The following is a 20,187-nucleotide window of genomic DNA, read 5'->3' as shown; positions in this document are numbered from 1 at the left end:
CGACTCAGAGATGAATATATGAAATTTAGTCTCCTGAACTATGCTCCCAAATTAATTAAAATCAGTTTGGATAACAGCACTGTGTGGAGTGAAGGTTTATTGAAGGAACATAAACAAAAGATAATGAAAAACAACAAACTACAGCACTGTGTCAAGATGTCACTTTTCAGTGTTCTGTCTGTTCGTAACAGCAGATTAATTAACTTACCAATTGATAATATGTTGAGAGGGAGGGGTCTTGAACAAAAGTGAATATACAGAAAAAATATGAAAGGATCTAGGTCCAGATCCACAAATGGACTTAAGTGCATAAGTCCCAGTTTTAGGCAACACTGCAGTTCATACAACCTCCACTTTGTTGTTGCCTAATGCTATAGGTAGTTACAGTCACTAGGTGCCTATGTTTCCACTGTGAAAGTTCCCTAGGCACCTAAATTTCTATGTTTGGGCATGTGCAGGCCTGTCCCACGCCTAAACCTCAGCAGGATCTACAAACCAGGGGTGTTTGCTCACCGATCTTCCCTGCCGGGCCCAATCTGGTAAGTGTCCTTAAAGCATGCCCACTGGAACAGGCCTCATTCAAAATGGAGGAGGAAGAGGTGGTGCCTTAAACAGCGGGCTATGGGATATTCTGGTGTGGATCTCTCTCAGTCTCTCTTGCTGAAGTTTTTCAACTTTGGATAAGTAACTAGAGTCACTGGAGCAGGGGGACTGGCTCCTAGGTCTCCCATCTTGTGGACAGGTATCCTTGCCACCAAGCTATAGAGTCATTCTCACAGTTTCTCTGCATAGATGCTGGAACAATTTTTATAATGGGGGTGCTGAAAGCCATTAAACAAAACTGTAAACCCTGTATATGATGGAAATCACTTTAAACCAGTGGGTGCTGCCACACCTAGGTCTCTCTGTGGCCCTCTGACTATTTATCCAGATTGAGAACAACCCACATCAAAATATCCCATAACCCAGTGGTTAAAGCACTTTCCTGAGAGGTGGAGGACCACTATTCAAATCCTCTCTCCCCATCAGGCAGAAGGAGGAATTTAACCTAGATCTCCAACATCCCCCATGAGTGCTTTAACCACTGAGCTAAAAGTTATAAGTTGGGTACTATGACTATCCCCATTTTGTGTGGAAAGAGGCATACACCTAATTCATTCTCACAAGAAATGGCTCAGGCACTGTCAGAGGGTAGCTGGCCCTGAATAGGATTCAGGAGCTGAGCCTATCTCTGACAAGCTCCACCAGGGGAAATGAGGTAACTCAGGTGAACCTGGGGCTAATTAACTCACTGAGTAATTGGTAGGCAGTTAATTAGGAAAGGAAGCACCAGGCATGATAAAAGGAAGCTACTCCCAATAGACACTACTAAGGAACAGAGGCTCTTAGGGAGAAAAGCAGAACAAGGAAGCTTCCAATGTGAGATGTTTTTTCATGGGGTAGCCATTAAGGGAGCTTACTAGGAAAGGAAACTAAGTACCTGTAAGAATGCTCTTAGGTGGGAGATGCTCTGAAAGGAAGGCGTGCCAAGTCTCAGCAGAACCTGGTTCTCATGGAAGGATTTAATCAAGTAGCAAAAGCCCCAGATTAGAAGAATTGTATGTTGGGAGACCCTTTCTCAGAACATCTGGGGATCTTGACCCAAGAGAAGAGATCCTTCCTCTGAAGATAAGAGTCCCTGGTTCAAGAAGAGGTTTCTGGGTCAAGAGGTCTCACTGGTAAGGGACATGAACATAAATGGGATTGATGGACTAAGGTTAATTCAGCCCCCTCCCCCTCTAGCTGCAGACTTTGGGGTAGAGGCCTGCATATCATTCTGCCTTTGGGTTAAATAAACTACAGCCTTGAGGGGGCACTGTTCAATATACATAAGATTTGTTGGACTTATTGAGACCCCAATGGGAGAAATTCAGACAGATGTAATTGCACTGTTGTGCTAGGCTGCCTGGGAGTGTGCCATGGTGAGGGCCCCTCCCCACGAGATCCCTAAGTTGTCTGATTCCAGGAGAGGGGGTTCTCTGCTGTTGATGGCAAGTGAAGTTAGGCACCTCCTTGCAATCTGGATTTATGCGCCTCTCTCTATGGGACGGGCTTAGAACATACCCCTCTCATCAGCATCTGTCATTAGCTAGCTTAGGTGGCTCTCCACCTAGCTTGCTGGCTTTTGTGGGCGGCATTTTAAGGCAGTCTCTCCCCATTCTTTGTATAGGGCTTTATGGATCCTATTACTGTTCCACTGATTTTTTTTTTTCTAGGCACCTAAGAGTTAGGGATTGTAATGCCTAAATCCATTTGTGGATCTGGGCCCTAGTGTTTATAAGTATGGGTAGGAAATAACCAAATGAGGATTGGGGGGGGGGGGGGGGGGGAATGCAAACTCTTTTTTGCCTGATAGACAGTACTAATTGGAAACACAGATACTCAAAACAAATAAGGAACCTGAAAAGCAGTAATAAAGAGATATTAGATGCAAGTTAGTAATGTGATATGGCAGCAAAATAGAACAAATGTAATTTTGAGCACTGCCCTGCCCCACCCACCCACAAGTATGTCATGAGAGAGAGTAACAGTCTCTCTCTAGTGCTCTGTAACTGCATCTGGAATACTACATTCAATTCTGGACACGAGTAGAAAAAAAGAAACTGGACAGTTTAGAGAAAAGCAACAAAAATTATTAATCTGAAGGGAAAGGTTAAAAAAAGTGCTAAATGTGACTGGTATAGCTGAGCAATGACTAAACCACAAGCATGCAAATGTAAGCAGCAAGGAGGGAAAAGATTTGTTTACTAAAAGGGAGTATAAATAGTACTAATGGAATGAAAGAGAAAATTTAAACCAAATAATAGGAAAACTTCCTGACAGCCAGAGGCAGATTATGGTTTTGGGTGGCCCCCTCCCTCTCCCTCCGGTGCCCCTGCCGGGGAGCAGGTCAGGGCGCAGGGATACGTGTGTGCATGTGCACAGGCGCACAATCCTTCCATTCACCGGGGGCAGATATGAGGGTGTGTGGCAGTCAGCAGCTGGTGAAACACCTCAGGCATCTCTTCTAGGAGAAGAGTTGTTTTCTCCAAAGATGACTTTAAGGCCCACTGTGAATGAAAACTCCCAATCATCAGAGGCGCACTCCCACCAGGACTGGAATTTGCACATTGCAAGGTCTTGGAGACGTCCACAGGGATTCACCAGTCTCTAGTTCCACACAAGCAGCTTTTTGCACTCATGTAGTTGTTTCATTACAGCTGACTTGCACTTTGTATTTTCAAACAAATCCAAGAAGCTTCTGGGAACCCAACTCATCTCACTTTATCACTGGTCAAAACAGAGCAAACTTTCACCACGGTATTTTGGAAAACTTCCAGTGTGAAGAGCACTCCTGAGGCAATTAAAGCTCAGCAGTTTATCCCTTAGCGTATCATGCACTCTGTCATGAATTTCCTTGGATTGAGGTTGACTCAGTGCTTGTCTCCGCAGGGAAACTGACAGATAGAACTATAGCTAAGCCTGTATAACTTCCTGTGTGCACACTCCATTCTGATATAATTCTCTGCTTCTGGTGCATCCCCATACAAGCAAGCCCTAAAATGGCATTAATGGGTGATTGGCTTTGCTTTTTGTTCTTGCACCTCTGCAGTAAACTAGGCTCAGCAACCGGCTTCAGTGCCTGGGTAAATGTTAAAATTCTCTTTCCATGCTAAGAGTGACTGAAGATGAGGTTTTTCCTTCACCTCTCATGAGTGAATAGACTCACATAGTTTCTCTTAAGTTGCATGGGGAATGCGGAATATCCTGCTGTTTTGGGATTTATCTTTCTGGAAAACTCCAGTGTTTAGTTAATAAATAAATATAATGGAATATAATTTATATAATTTGTTTAGCTGACTACAGTATTTACTACTGGATATTAGATACTACTGTATTAGATATTATGGTGAAGGCTCATAAGTAGTGATTAAAAAACAGAGATTAAAAATATTTACTACATAAAAATATACTCTCCCACCAAACCTGCTAGGGAGCGGGGTCGGAGTGCGGGGGCTTGCCCCACTCCACTCAGTGCTCCTATCGGGGAGCAGGGGCTTGCTCCGCTCCTCAGCAAGAGTGCTGGGTAGGGGGGCAGAGCGGGTCAGCGTGCCTATTTTTCTGGGGCTCCCTGATTGGCCGGGGCCCGTGGGCACAGGCCCCGTTGGCCCAGTGGCTAATCCGCCACTGCTGATGGCAAAATCTGTTATGCTTTGGAATAGTCTCACCCTGGAAACTATGAAAACCCCATTGCTTGACATAAGACTGGACAAAGCATTTAAAATGTAATGTAGGGAGCAATCTCGTAATGGTACGTGTGACGGTGCCACCCATAAGGCTTTATGGAAATATGCTTATGAATGTGTATTTAACATAACTAGAATGTGATTTATGCTACATATACCAGGTAACCTCTCTCTGTAAAGGTCATGATCTACTGAATCTATTAATCCTATCTGTATGCATGTATCATTTTTGTATTCGAAGTTATGAATATTGGCTACATACTTGTTTGATTCTAAGTAGGCTGTAGTGAAGCAGTTGGTCAGCTTCCTGAGAAAAGACTAGTCTCAGTAAGTGCCTATCAAGAAACACTTAAGCCAACTATGAACTTGGAGACACCAATCCACATCTGGACTTCCCCAGGAATGTGGCTTGGCTGGTAAGGAACTTGGTCATGCATAGACATGAGACTTGCCCAGGTGACTCCCAAACTACATTTTGTAGCTGGACTTTGCATAGGAGAGAGGAGGGGTTCTCCACCCACAAGAGAAAGTATATTTAAGCCCGGGGGAGACCCCTCCATTTTGTCTTCAGCTGGCTAAAGAGAGAGCCTCTCCACCCCCAAAGATACCTGAAAGAAACTGGAACAAAGGACAGTGGCTGCAAGGGATGTGAGTGATTGCTGGGCCCAGACTAAAAGGAAACATTCTGGAACAGGTGAGGATCTTATCTGTATTCAGTTTCTTACTGTATTAGACATAGACTGGCATGTTTTGTTTTATTTTATTTTGGTAATTAATTTTGTTCTGTCTGTTACTACTTGGAACCACTTAAATCCTACTTTCTGTATTTAATAAAATCACTTTTTATTTATTAACTCAGAGTATGTGTTAATACCTGGGTGGGCAAACAGCTATGCATATCTCTCTGTGTTGTAGAGGGCAAAAAAATAAGTTTACCCTGCATAAGCTTTACACAGGGTAAAATGGATTTATTTGGGTTTAGACCCCATTGGGAGTTGGGCATCTGAGTGTTAAAGACAAGAACACGTCTGTTAGGGGACGTGGTTCAGACCTGGGTCTGGGTTTGCAGCAGGCTAGCAAGTCTTACTCAAACCAGGAAGGGCACTGAAGTCATAAGCTGATGGGGCAGGAAAGCAGGAGCAGAAATAGTCTTGGCACATCAGTTGGCAGCTCCCAAGGGGGGTTCTGTGATCTAACCCATCACAGTGGCGTAGTCAAGCAGGATCCTGTGCATAGCTGATTGCTTTGAGATACTTGTAGTGATTTTAAGTGTGGTGGCTGGAGAACAAAGTGGTTACTGGTTTGTTATTTTCTGTTTGCTTATTTTGGGCAAGGGAAGTAGGGACAGAAAAGGAAGCAAAATAAAGTCTGAACACTGGGCAGTGGGGAAGTCTCTTAATTATGAATCCCCTGAGCTGAGTGCATCCCAGTTTCAGTGAACTGCAGAGGGGGTGTGGCCCAGCACAAGAAAGCAGGAAAATGACTACCAGTGAAACAGCTAGCAAACTAGATCTGGCTAGAATAAACAAGAAAGAAAATGAATATAAAAGACTGATGGGGAGAGAGAGGAGGCTGCCACAAGTGGGCTATGGAGGCAGAAAAAGCCAGGGAAGAGGCTGCCCATGAGAGAGCTATGGAGGCCCAGAAGCATGAACTGGCTGTTATGGAGTTGAAGAGACCAAACCCTTCACATGCTGGCTCCACTTCCCCAAAAATCCACAAATGGGAGCGACTATATCCACAGTATGATGAATCCAGCAATATTGCTGAATATTTCATCATCTTTGAGAGACTGCGCACCCTCCATGCAATCCCTAAAGACCAAAAGATGACCACATTGATAGCAAAATTGACTGGCAGAGCTCTGGACATATTCAATAAGATGCCTATTGATGATGCTTCAAGCTATGGTAAATTTAAGGAACTGGTTTTGAAAGTTTCAGGTTACACCTGAAACCTACAGGGTTAAATTCAGGAGTCTTAAGAGGGGATCTGGATTGAGTAATGTGGCTTATGCAAATTAAATGAAAGATTTGGTAGATAAGTGGGTGAGGGGGAAAGGCATTACAAGCTTTGAAGGGATGTGTGATCTGGTTACTCAGGAACAATTCCTGGATATGTGCAGTGATGTAAAACAGTATTTGTGGGACAAAAAGGTAAATGCAGTTGGTGAATTAGCTGGGTATGCAGACTCTTATGTGCAAGCACAGGCTGCAATTAAACATAAACCACTGGCAGAGGGGTACAGGGTTGGTGGGAATCAGAATCACCATTTTACCCAGGGGAAAAAGGAGGCTGGGCGTTCACCTCCCCATTCCCCTGTTACTCGTCCCAAATTTCCTGCACAAGCAGGGGATCCCAGAAGGTGCTTTCACTGCAATTCCCCAGAGCACCTGAGAAACAGCTGTCCCAAATTAAAGGAGAGTAAACCTCCCTTGTCCCATGTTAGCTCAGTTGCCCTCAGCCCTGAGGCCCCAGAGGGCACTCCTACCTTTTATCACACCAGCTTGGTGGACATGGGGCCTAGTGAAGTGGATAGAGAACACATCAAGGTTGTCAAGATTGATGGCATGGAGTGTTTGGGGTATAGGGACACAGCGGCTCAATTCTCTCTGGTTCGACCACATGTGGTTCCAGATGCTAGTGTTTTGACGGGGTGTGACAATAGGGTGTGACAAGTTGGGGATCTGTCTGAAAGTTCCTCTTGATATGAGTATGACTGGAAAATCTACTGTCATGAATGTGTATTCACAATACTCTACTAGCCTGAAAAGATGTTTAAGGCCAGGTCTACACTACAAAATTAAGTCATCCTAATTTATAAAGCCATACAGCCTCTGCACTAATTACATTGCTTGTGGGTGTCTACACTTTGCTACTTGTGTCAGTGGTGTGCATCCTCACCAGCTGCTCTTGTACTTATTATTCTGTCAGTTTGAGATGGTTCCTGAAAGCCAGTAACAGTCAACATAAGCAACGCAGTATCTACACTGACACTGCATCAACCCAACTACATCAACCTTGACTCTTAACCACTTGTGGAGGTAGAGTAAAGTCAGCATAGCTGGGCAGTTACACAGGGGTAAGCTGCCTTGCATCGATCTAACTCTAGAGTAGCCCTAGCCGCACCGCCCGGCGGCAATGGCCCCAACCAATTAACCATTTAAACAAAAATTTTTAATCATTTAAACGGTTGACGTTTAAAATGGTATTTACATTCCTACTAGATAGCATGTCAGCACCCTGAGTGTGTACCTAGGGACCCCAAGATCAGGGCAGTAGCTGGTCAAGCTCTGAGAGGCTTAAAAGACCTGGGGACCCAGACGCTGGGTCCTTAATCTAGTGGGCAACTGGAACCTGAGCAGGTCTGTGACACAAGGTGATGGACTAAATGACCTAATAGATCTCTTTCCATAGCTCTATGGTTCTGAAGGGAAAAGATGGCCTGTAAAGATTTGGGGAGGGAGCACTGCAGCATAGAGTTATAAGGAGGCCTAATTAAAATGGACATTGCCTAAAGTGAACCTGAAGTGCTTTGCTTGACTAGTCCATTTTAGTCAACCTCCACTTAACTATAGTGCCTGTGTTATACTTAACATACAAATGCTGGTAGGCACATCCATAAGTATGGAAAGACCAAACATACCAGAGTGGCAAACCCTGTATGTTGTAAGTATAGGTTTAGGCAAATGTTCAGAAAACACACACACTTTAAATGTACCTTTTGATCAATTTAATACATAAGGCCACTTTATCCCTTAGGGAATTTTTGAACCTGAACACAGTGGCCAGGTCTTCCCCTAGAATAAAGGCAATGGAGTCTGTCAAGGTACATCTAAATTACATTAAAAGACCCATGGCATAGCTGCAGCTGGCCTCGGTCAGCTGAATCAGGCTCACAGGACACCGCAGGGGCCAGGAGCGATTGGTGGCGGGTGATATTAAGCCTGTGTCCGGACCCCCCCCCCCCCCCCCCGGTCCAGATCCTGGGGCCCCGCAGGCTGGAGCCTGCCACCATGCAGTCAAAGCCTGGGGCTGGAGGAGGCAGTGGGGGCCAGGGATGATGGGGCGGGGAGGGGAGGCGGATAGTGAGCCCAAGGCCGGTGCCCTCCACTGCACAACTGGGGGCTGGGATGGAAGCCCTGCGGTCAGAGCCTGAAGCTCTGCAGCCAGAGGAGGTGGTGGGGACCAAGGATGATGGGGGGAGGGGGTGGTAAGCCCAGGGCTGAAGCTCCACAGCCAGAGCCTACCACTTGCCACCCCAGGGCTGAAGCCAGAAGCCTGGGCCCCACTGCCTCTGGGAAAGTGGCGAACTCACACCAGCTGCCTGCCCCTCTGCCGTTTGTGGCTCCAGAGGGGGGCAGGGCCCAACCCTAGCTGGTGTCCCTCGGGGGTAGGGTCGCTGCTTTGCTTCGCCCCCCTACCCCCCCCCCCCCCAATCACCATGCAGGAGGCTGCGGACACAAGAAAAGCCCCCTAGTGGCCACAATCTGCCAAGGTGGCCGCATTTGAGAAACACTGATCTAGACCATCCCTGAAAGGTATTTGTCTAACCTGCTCTTAAGAATCTCCAATGATGGAGATTCCACAACCTCCCTGGGCAATTTGTTCCAGTGCTTAACCACCCTGACAGGAGGTTTTTCCTAATGTCTAACTTAAATCGCCCTTGCTGCAATTTAAGCCAATTGCTTCTTGTCCTATCCTCAGAGGTTAAAAAGAACAATTTGTCTCCCTCCTCCTTGTAACAACTTTTTATGTACTTGAAAACTGTTATGTTCCCCCTCAGTCCTCTCTTCTCCAGACTAAACAAACCCAATTTTTTCAATCTTCCCTCAAGGGAATGTTTTCTAGATCTTTAATCATTTTTGTTGCTCTTCTCTGGACTGTCTCCAATTTGTCCATATCTTTCCTGAAATCTGGCGCCCGGAATGGGACGTAATACTCCAGTTGAGGCCTAATCACTGCAGAGTAGAGCGAAAGAATTACTTCTCATGTCTTGCTTACAACACTCCTGCTAATACATCCCAGCATGATGTTTGCTTTTTTTATTTTTTGCAAGTGTTAAACTGTTGACTCATAATTAGCTTGTGATCCACTATGACCTCCAGATCTTTCTGCAGTACTACTTCCTAAATAGGCATTTCCTATTTTGTGCAACTGATTGTTCCTTCCTCAGTGGACTACTTTGTATTTGTCCTTATTGAATTTCATCCTATTTACTTCAGACCATTTCTCCAGATCATTTTGAATTTTAATCCTATCCTCCAAAGCACTTGCAACTCCTCCCAGCTTGGTCTCATCTACAAACTTTATATGTTTACTCTCTATGCCATTATCTAAATCATTGATGAGGATACTGAACAGAACCGGACCCAGAACTGATCCCTGCGGGACCCCACTTGATATGCCCTTCCAGCTTGACTGTGAACCACTGATAACTATTCTCTGGGAATGGTTTTCCAACCAGTTATGCACCCACCTTATAGTAGTTCCATCTAGGACAGTATCAAAAGCCTTACTAAAGTCAAGATATATCACCTCTACCACTTCCCCCCTATCCGCAAGGCTTGCTACCCTGTCAAAGAAAGCTATTAGGTTGGTTTGACACAATTGTTCTTGACAAACCCCTGCTAACTGTTACTTTTCACCTTATTATCTTCTAGGTGTTTGCAAATTGACTGAAGTTAACCTGATTGGAATAATTCCACAGGTTGTCCTTATTCCCCTTTTTATAGACTGGCACTATATCTGCCCTTTTCCAGTCCTCTGGAATCTCACCTGTCTTCCATGACTTTTGAAAGATAATTACTAATGGCTCAGATGTCCCCTCAGTCAGCTCCTTGAGTATTCTAGGGTGTATTTCATCAGGCCCTGGTGACTTGAAGACTTCTAACTTAAGTAATTTTTAACTTGTTCTTTCCCTATTTTAGCCTCTGATCCTACCTCATTTTCACTGGCATTCATTCAGTTAGTTGTCCAATTGCTACTCAACTTCTTAGTGAAAACTGAAACAAAAGTTATTTGGCACTTATCCCATTTCCACATTTTCTGTTATTGTTTCCCCCTACCCTATTGAGTAATGGGCCTACCCTGTCCTAGGTCTTCCTCTTGCTTCGAATGTATTTGTAGACTGTTTTCTTGTTACCCTTTATTTCTCTAGCTAGTTTAATCTTGTTCTATGCCTTGGCCTTTCCAATGTTTTCCCTACATACTTGTATTTGTTTATATTCATCCTTTTTTCCCACTTTTTGAGGACCTAGGTTCCACTTTTTGTAAAACTCTTTTGAATTTCAGGTTATTGAAAGTCTCCTGGTTGGGCCAAGGTGGTCTCTTGCTATACTTCCTATCTTTCTTATGCTGTGGGATAGTTTGCTCTTATGTCCTTAATAGTGTCTCTTTGAAAAACTGCCAACTCTCTTGAACTGTTTTTTCCTTTCGACTTGTTTCCCATGGGATCTTACCTACCAAATCCCTGAGTTTGCTAAAGTCTGCCCTCTTGAAATCTATTATCTTTTTGTACTGTTTTCCCTCCTACCAGTCCTTAGACTCATGAACTCTCGCACTTCATGATCGCTTTCACCCAAACTGCCTTCCACTTTAAAATTCTCCCTCAGTTCCTCCCTATTTGTCAAAATCAAACCTAGAACAGCCTCTCCCCAGTGGCTTTCTTCACCTTCTGAAATGAAAAATTGTCTCAAATACATTCCAAGAACTTGTTGAATAATCTGTGCACTGCTGTGTTACTTTCGCAAAAGATGTCTGGGTAGTTGAAGTCCCCCATCACCACCAAGTCCTGTGCTTTGGATGTATACACTAGTTATGATAAGTATTAAAACCATCTTCTCTTGTTGAAGCAGGAGTAATGTTTAAAACATTTTACATTCTGTTTCTTAATTAAAAGCAACAAGATATACTTAATATACTCACCATACTAATGAATGCTGGGTTGTTTATCAAGCTTGCCATGTCAAAACTCAGTCCTGTTCCAGTCTGTAAACAAATAATATCTGAAGAGTACTATGTCTAGGAAATGCCATTTGAGTTATTAAAAAAAAAAAACTCACTGAAAAGAAAAACTAATTAAGGTAACTTACAGGACTGGAGAGGTCTCTTAGCTTCTGTTCAGCTATTTTCATATTTGACTTGTAAGAGTCATTTTCTGGATCAAGAACCAGTGCTTTTTGGTAACTGGTAATTGCTTCTTGGTATTTGTTCATAGAGGTCAGGGCCAACCTAGAGTGAAATAAAGAAAGCCAGTATGAGCGCATCAAAGTAGTAATGATACTAACAGTTTTGGATCTAATTAGCACAGGAGTAAGTGAGAGAATCTCACAACTAACTTAGATCCTGATCATTCCGAAATACATGTAAGTTTACTACCAGAATGTAAGTATTGATGCATAATGACTGGTGTTGGCATTTATTTTTGTCATACCACTTTCTGCAGCACAGATGATCACCCGCATATGTTCCACATACAGGCAAGCCTTATGAAAACTTTTTGCCACCAACAGAAATGCTAAATGCTTCTGGCTCTATTCTAGGCCATGCCTTCACAAGTTATCAATTAGTGAAATACACAAGGGTGCTTCTTAGAGCTCTGTAACCACCTCTACACAGAGTTGCCCTCTCAAGTAGGGCTCTAATCTGATACCCAATTCAGGATAACAGTCCTGCAATCATTTTTAAATGAACAGTCCCCAGGCCCACCTGTTAATCTTCCAAGAGTGGGAAGTTGGAACTCACATGGGAAATTCTCCAAGAAAAAAAACCCATTTACTTACCATAGTAATTACAGCTCCCTGAGTTGATGACTACCCATATGGATCTATGCTCCCTGCTCATTTTCTCCACTTCTTTGCAGTCTCTTGTAGAGGGATTCCTAAATTAGTGATATGAACTAAAAGATGTTTGGGGCAATGCAATCTCTTTGGAACCCAGAATGGGAAGGAGAGGAGCAGCAAGCTGCCCCAATATACACTTCTTAGGCAAATTCATAGAATATCAAGATTGGAAGGGACCTCGGGAGGTCATCTAGTCCAATCCCCTCCTCAAAGCAGGACCAGTCCCGAGACAGATTTTTGGCCCTAAGGGGCCCCCTCAAGGATTTGGCCTGCTAAACCCTGAGTTTAGTAAGCCAAAGTCTTCTAAGCTCATGCACTAGTGGCATGCTAGAGCATTATCCACATAGACAATCATCTTGACAAAGCACAATTACTACAAGTAACTGTTTTATATTTGTTGTCCTATATGGTCACCTATATGGTTTAATACAGGGGTGGGCAAACTTTTTGGCCTGAGAGCCAGATCAAGTTTCGGAAATTGTATGGGGAGCCGCTTAGGGGAGGGGGTCGTGGCCTGGCCCCCACCTCCTATCTTGCCCCCCCCCCCCCCCGGGACTCCGGACCCATCCTATTCCCTGACAGCCCTCCTCCCCCCCTTCCCCAGGACCCCTGCTCCATCCATACTCCCCCACTCCCTGTCCCCTGACCGCCCCTGGACCTCTGCCACCCCATCCAACCCCTCCTCTCTTTCCTGATGGCCCCTGGGGGACCCCTGCCCCATCCAACCACCCCTTCTCCCTGTCCCCTGATTACCCCCGGCCGCCCCATCCAACTCTTTCCTGACTGCCCCTATTCAACCCCCTATTCCGCCCTGATCACCCCACCCCATATTCACTCCCCTGCCCTCTACCCAACCCTCCCCCCCACTCCGTGCCCCCTTACCGCGCTGCCTGGAGCACTGGTGGCTGGCAGCGCTACAGCCGTGCCGCCTGGCTGAAGCCAGGCTACGCCGACGCCGCCACCACCACGCAGCTCAGAACACCAGGTCAGGCCAGGCTCTGCAGCTGCGCTGCCCCAGGAGCTCACAGCCCTGCCGCCCAGAGCATTGCGCCAGCAGCAGGGCCAGCTGAGGCTGCGGGAGAAGGGGGACAGCAGGGGAGGGGCTGGGGGCAAGCCTCCTCAGAGGCCAGGCAGTTTGCCTACCCTGGGTTTAATACAATTTGTCCCTCTTCTAGTTGGGTTTCATGGTTATGTACTATGACACTTCTAATATATAAGGGTTTTCCACTTTGTTCATAGCTGCTACTTATGGCAGCTCCATTGTATCTAAGATATTGAATACTCAATCAGACCTACATCTGAATAGGTGAAAAAAGTTCAGTGATTATTCTGATATCTTAATATTTTTCTCCGTGTTCTGTTAATATTATAATCTTAGCAGTATAAGAAACTGAAGTCATCTAATTTTTCTACCTGCTTAGTCATGATGATGGAAAACCCCAGTAGGCTACATCTGAGGGTCATTAAAGAGACCATTCTCCAGAGTGCCAAAAGGAATCTCTTAAGTAATTTATTGATCATATTATTTTTAGATTCCCTAAATATCATGCTAGCTATGCCAAACTGTTAAATTATGTTAATTTAAATTATAGGGGATCCTCGTTATCACCAAAGTTGAACAAGTAATTGTCCACTGCACTTCAGACCACAGACTTTGGCACAGACACATTTACAGAAGCTAGTACTATGCTGGCCATAGTTCTCCCTTCACATTAGGGCCAAGAGCCCTTTCAAACATGGAGACATTCATAAAACTTCAGGTAGTAAAGATGCATAATCCCATTTGATCCTTCCAGACAGCTCTCGCTGTGCTATATTCACATTTTTTTACTAGATTCAACCATTAGTATTCACAGAAGCAGCATTCATATTTTCATTCAATATTCAGAATTAAAATTCATGTTCTGAAATTTAAAAAGCTAAGGACCAAAGTCAGACCTTACATGTACATATACAGAGCTCACTGACTTCAATGAGAGCCATGTATGTGCCTCTGAGGGAAGAATTTGGCACTAAATATTTGTTTTATTATTAAAATTTCTTTAAAGAGGTTTACCAGATGAACTTCACTCTTATTGGTTATGGGGTCTGATTCTTTATATACATATAGATGCATGGAATGTCTGACCTGCTTGGGCATTTATGGGTCAATGTAATCACAGTCTTGCCTACAAGTTATTACAACATCAGCCAGAGAGGCTTGTAACTCAAGTGGTAAAGGCCTGTATTTCTGGTGTTAAGGGTCCTAGTTTCTAATTCCCACACTCTAAGCATGCAATGATTAATTGCCCGGCCCAGTTATGACAGGACAAAGAAGACACAAAGCAACTGTATGGGCACTCTGGGAAATATCCCCATCACAAAAGCGCCTCTGCACAGGGACTATTGAAAAAAGTCATAAGGATGAATTTCCCTAAGTGTGCAGATGTGAATTCGTAATAGTATGTACTTAAGAGTGTGATGTTAGGGTCAGAAGAATTACTAAATAAACAGCACTTTCCACCTCAACAGATCCGCTTCCTAGGTGTATTTAAGTGAGAAAAATAAGTTTGTACTCCTGTTAGCTCTGCAAACCCAACACTTTTGAGAGTGGGACCTGGATTCTATTCTCTATTCATTATCATTAACAGAACAGTTGTTGTTCCAGTTACAGAATAATTACTGGTGATTATGTAGGAGCGAGAAAGAACACAGTTTGACTCCCTCGATTGAGTTTGCAGTGCTGATAAACTGAAGAAAAAAATCTGTAGTGTAAACAGAGCAAATCTGACAGGAAGTCAGTAGGAGAGAACCTGTACATGGAACCTCATGCCAGCTTTAGTCATAGAAAACAACTGCACTTTTAGCACCAGATCTTCAGTCAACACAAACTGGAATTATGCCATTGATTTAAATAGAGCTACACTAATTTACACCTTCGAAAGATCTGGCCCTTAATGCTTATATAAATCTGGATTATCTTACCCCATTCTCCCATATGCTTTGCTGTATTTTGGATCTATTGCTATCGCGCTCTCACAGTCTTTTATTGCTTCATTGTAGTTGCTGAGCTTGCTGTGAGCAGCAGCCCTAAAGTAGGGGGAAAAGAACTTATTTAAGAAAAATCTGAGCATCCAGATTTAAGCCCCAAAGACCACACTTAACATTAAGAACATGTTTAATCCTACTGACTACTCAGTTACATTATAGAAAATTTGCTCACCTAGCTTGACTTCAGCAGGACTGTTCAAGTGCTTAAAGTTAAACATGTGTAAGTGCCTTACTGACTTAGAGCCTTCAATTATATAGAGTCATATCTTACAAAAAACATAACAGTGTGGAAAAGCGTATGAGAACCAGAATACGGATACACACAAAATACATCATTAAATCAATTATAACAAGACAAACTGTCAAATGGTAGATTTGGTGATATATGATGACTGTCTAGGAAAACAAGTATTATGTACAGTCATCCTTTTGCAGCAATAATACTTTTTCACTCCTCACTGTTCAAAGGATCTCATTGATCTCTCTCTCTCTCTCTCTCTCTCTCTCTCCCTCTTTACCCCTCTACCTATCAGTCTCATATCACAATGACAATCCTTATGTTGAGGTCAATTATCCCTCAGGTGCCTGGCTCCAGGAGAATTGCTAGAGGAGCTAGAAGCTCTACACTGACTGACCATGTATTTGATCTATACTGATTTTTTTTTTCAAAGTCTCTGCAGAAATACAATTGTGTGTGTAATGCCACTCATGCTAGTAGGTAAGTGTGAATAAAGAGGCCTAATAATTTCTGAATCACTGAATTATTACTGCACCTTTACCAGGGAAATGCTAATTATTTTTACATATGATTTATGAGTTAAGACAATAGAGTGGCCAAGCGAAAGAGTTCAGATCAGTATTCAAATTTAATCTTTCCGATGGTTTAAGAGTATTCAGAAAAAACATTCCAGCTTGTCTTTCCATAGTTAAAATGCTAGTTTACAGAAGGAGGAATATTTAATTCTGCAAAGCATTTTGTGCTAGTTTTCCATGAAAAATTCTGTGTAAAATGATTTTTTTTTTTTTTTTATTTAAACCTTTTTCCTACTATGCCCTCTAAATCTGTCTAGGTTTGATGGAACAAATTACTTCCCTTCCTACTGGGTTGTGTTCATTGTCTTTAATTATATGAACCGCTTTACAACTGTTCAACCCCACTGAAGTCAATACAGTTGCATGAGTGTAATCAAAGGCAGTATTTAGCCCTGCATGCACTTCAGGTTTTTTTTTTAATGTTTAGAGACTGACTCAAGGGACCAAATAAGGAATCAGCCTGATTAGGCTCTCCCTTTTTCTTAAGATAAAGCAACCCCTCCCTCCTCTGCTTCAACTTATGTCTGTACCATCCTCAAAACTCCTGAAGCAAAATTCAATCCTAGTTTTAAATGACTTCCACTGGCAGTGTACCCACTTATGCCTTACAGTACTAACTCATTGCAAGTTGCACGTATTTTCCATACTTACTGAATATCAAAGTAGTAGTAGTTACTTTGTATTGCTAATTACACACATTTTGGGATAATTCAAAACCTACTGGAGTTAATGGGAGTCTTTCAATTGGCTTCAGGGGGCTTTGGATCAGGTCCTACATGACCAGTTTACATCTAGAGAGAATTTATGGCACTGCTGTCTTATCAGAGAAAAGATACGGTTCAAACTCTGAACTACTGCCTTAAATATGGAATGCCATCTTAGTAAATGTTTGTAGTTCCTCTGTATCCTTGTGCTTGTCTCTATCTACTATATAATTCACTTGTTTAGTAACTAAAAGTAAAATCTGTATTAGAACTGTTACTTTTGCAATAATCCTGGCATAAAGATATTTAGCTCCTATATAATGTTTTACACCTTCAAAGCACTTTACAAATATTTTTGCTCTGGAAAATTAATGCGTATTAGGCCTGATCCATTAGAATTCCATAGAGTGGATCCCCCTAGCTCAAATGAGCTTTGAAACAGGCCTTTACTAATTTCTTGTATAGAAGTTGCTTCAAGTTGCCAACATCAGTCACCAAATAAAGTCTTGAAAAAAAGTTAAAATCTACACGACAAATATAATGAAGACAAACATTTGAGTATAGTTAAAATGATACATTTTAAAATGTGCATAACCAAACTGGTATAAATGAAATGTTGTTACTCACTGAAAAGGAGGGCTTTTCACTTTACCTTGTTTTGATCTAGTTCGGTTTTTCTTTTTAAAATTATCTCTATGAAGTTTATGGGATATTTTGTTGGTTTTTTTACCTGTTACAATAATATACTGCATTATTTGGATCCAGCTCTATAGCATGAGTATAACAATCCACTGCAGCAACATAATTTTCTTCTTTCATGTGATTATTACCTGAAATAAATTGTAAAAATGATGTTTTAAGATAATTAAAGGTGTAATTCTAGATCTGAAAGATAAACACAGAGCAGAATCACTACAGTACCTCACAAAGCAGTTGGGACTGTGTTGCCTTTTGTGATTTACTTTTCAGAAGAAAGATTTCGTATTAGTCTGCTGAATATACAGTATGCTTTTTTTCATGCAGACTTGTTATCTACAAAGCAGCACGACACTTAATGTTTACAGCCCTCTCAACACTCTACATACTTAGCAGGTAGTTCCCTGCTGTTGAGCAGGGAACCAGTTTGTTGGGAACTGGCTCAATGGGCTGATCAACCACAATAGCTTAGCTGCAGTTTGGATTGGTCAGGATGGATATCCTAGCAGGTCTCACAACTTAATGAACTAGATGTGGAGACCCTTTTTGATTTAATTCACCCAAAACTTGCCTGTAACTACAACCATAACATGAGGACTCTAAAAACAAGGACAACAACGATGGGCAGGTAAATGAACAGTCCCATGCAGCTACCAGTAGCTCTTTCATGAAGACACTGAGGACATATATACCACAAGTGTCATAAGATGACTCAGATGCAGAAGTATTCACCAACACCTCAGCAGATGCATCACTAAAGGAGACTAAAAATGTTATGCAGCCAGGAAAGGAAAACCACCAAGCAGCACTAGCACAGTAAAAGGAAAAAGGACCCTGCCTTACTTTTCTCCCCATCCCTTGTACCATGTCTGGCAGCAGTACATAATCCCACTCAGGCAGGGAAAAAGCTCAGATTTAACAGGAAGAGACTAACAAAACTTTAAGTCCTGGCAAATGGGCCAAGGTAAGAGAAGGAACACAGCAAAGAAAGTATGAAGGAAGAAGAGTATCCTACAAAGTGTAGAGAGAGTACAGGGAGCTGACATGCTCCAGAAGGCGCTGAGTCCTCTCCATGCAGGACACATGGCTGAATGAGGAAGATCCTTCGGTCTCCGCCATTGGCAGTGAAGGAACCAACATTCCAAATTAACAGAACCATACAGATTTTTCAACTCTGTTATAACTGATACACAATGAGGTTACTCATGGCAATATAGTATGAAAGGTTGAATCCTAAATATTTCACATATTAGCAAAGTCACTTCCATTTGGAAGGAATGCATAATCTTCACAGAACCAGGTGTAAGTGTAACAGAGAGTAGAGTCTAGTAACGTAGCTAATGGATCACAAATTAATTTCAACAATAATGTAGTTTGAAATAAATGACAAGCCTAGGTGACATTTCACTAACTTTTCAGCTAGTTGGTAAATTCTCTCTTTAGTATTGGAGGTGAGTCAACAGGTTGCTATGGATGCATAGACTGGGCAGGTCCATCCAGTGTGGCTGCAGCTGTGACCGAGATAGACCCTGCAGAGGGGCAGTTCTCATCTCAGACAATTACTGAAAACAGCTAAGTATGTTTCTGTGTTTCATAGATTACAAAACAGAAGGGAACATTGTGATGATCTTATCTGCCCTCCTACATAACACAGATCATGGCACTTCCCCAAAATAATCCCTAGAGCACAGTTTTTAGCAAAACATCCAATATTGATTTACAAATTGTCTGTGAGAGAGAATCTACCATGACTGTTGGTAAATTATTCCAGTGGTTAATTACTCTCACTGTTAAATTCACACCTTGTTTCCAGTATGAATTTGTCAAGCTTCAACTTACAGCTACTGGATCATGTTAAACCTTCTCTGCTAGATTGAAGAGCCCATTATTAAATATTTGTTCCCCATGTATATACTTATTAGGAATGTAAAATGTTAACCAGTAAGCATTAGTCTTAGTGGTTAACCCACCTTAACCATTAACCCCCGGGCCGGCCCACCTGCCAACCCCAGCAGCCCCGCGCTGGCCGGCCGGATCAGCCCCAGCCAGCCAAACCCAACCCCAGCCACGTCGGCTGGCCAGAGCAGCCCCAGCTGTGCTGGCCAGCCGAACCCGACCCCAGCCCCCCTCCCTTTAATCGATTAACCGTTTAAATGAAATATTTTAATCATTTAAATGGTTAACTTTTTAAATGATATTTACATCCCTAATACTTATAAACTGTAACCAAATCACCCCTTAACCTTCTGTAAGCTAACTAGATAGACTCAAAAGGCTCAATCGTTGTAAGGCATGCTTTCTAATCCTTGAATCATTCTCGTGGCGCTTCTCTGAACCTTCTCCAATTTAACAACATTCTTCTTGAATTGTAGGTATCAGAATTGGGCACAGTATTCCAGCAACAGTCACACCAGTGCCAAATACAGAGGTAAAATAACCTCTCTACTCCTGAGATTCCCATTTATGCATCCCAGGATCGCATTCGCTCTTTTGGCCACAGTCTCTCACTGGGCACTCACGTTCAGCTGATTATCCACCACAACCCCCAAATCTTTTGCAGAGGCACTGCATCCCAGAGCTTCACTGAACACTGACAAATGCATAACTGGAAAGCAGTCTGTCTTACCTCTGGATTAGTATAGTTAAAATAGGTATTAGTGTTATAAGAATGTGCTTAGTGTTTAGACTTAATGGAATACTGAATGTATTAATCCTAATTATAATATCTGTATCCCATAGTATGAAGTTATATTGAGTGTTAGCATCGTAAACCTCTAATTGTGTAACCTACCAAAGAGGAAAAGAAGCATTAATTAAGGTAAAGTGCTCGTTCTT

The 20,187-nt window shown here is 42.7% G+C and overlaps 1 protein-coding gene across 6 annotated transcripts in view; it reads right to left on the bottom strand.

Moving 5' to 3' along the window:
* Positions 1-20,187, bottom strand: part of SGTB (small glutamine rich tetratricopeptide repeat co-chaperone beta) — a 53,532-nt gene that overhangs the window by 6,792 nt on the left and 26,553 nt on the right. For all 6 annotated transcript variants that reach the window (XM_054032304.1, XM_054032305.1, XM_054032303.1 and 3 more), the window contains exons 5-8: positions 17,387-17,486; positions 15,074-15,178; positions 11,360-11,498; positions 11,193-11,255 (exon numbers count right to left, since the gene is read on the bottom strand). In XM_054032304.1, the coding sequence (XP_053888279.1) occupies positions 11,193-11,255; positions 11,360-11,498; positions 15,074-15,178; positions 17,387-17,486 (407 nt within the window). The remainder of the gene's footprint in view (positions 1-11,192; positions 11,256-11,359; positions 11,499-15,073; positions 15,179-17,386; positions 17,487-20,187) is intronic.

This window comes from Malaclemys terrapin, chromosome 6, assembly GCF_027887155.1.
Source record: "Malaclemys terrapin pileata isolate rMalTer1 chromosome 6, rMalTer1.hap1, whole genome shotgun sequence".
Classification (NCBI taxonomy): domain Eukaryota; kingdom Metazoa; phylum Chordata; order Testudines; family Emydidae; genus Malaclemys; species Malaclemys terrapin.
The sequence above is the reverse complement of the archived record's forward strand: the minus strand, read 5'-3'. Positions and strand labels throughout refer to the sequence as shown.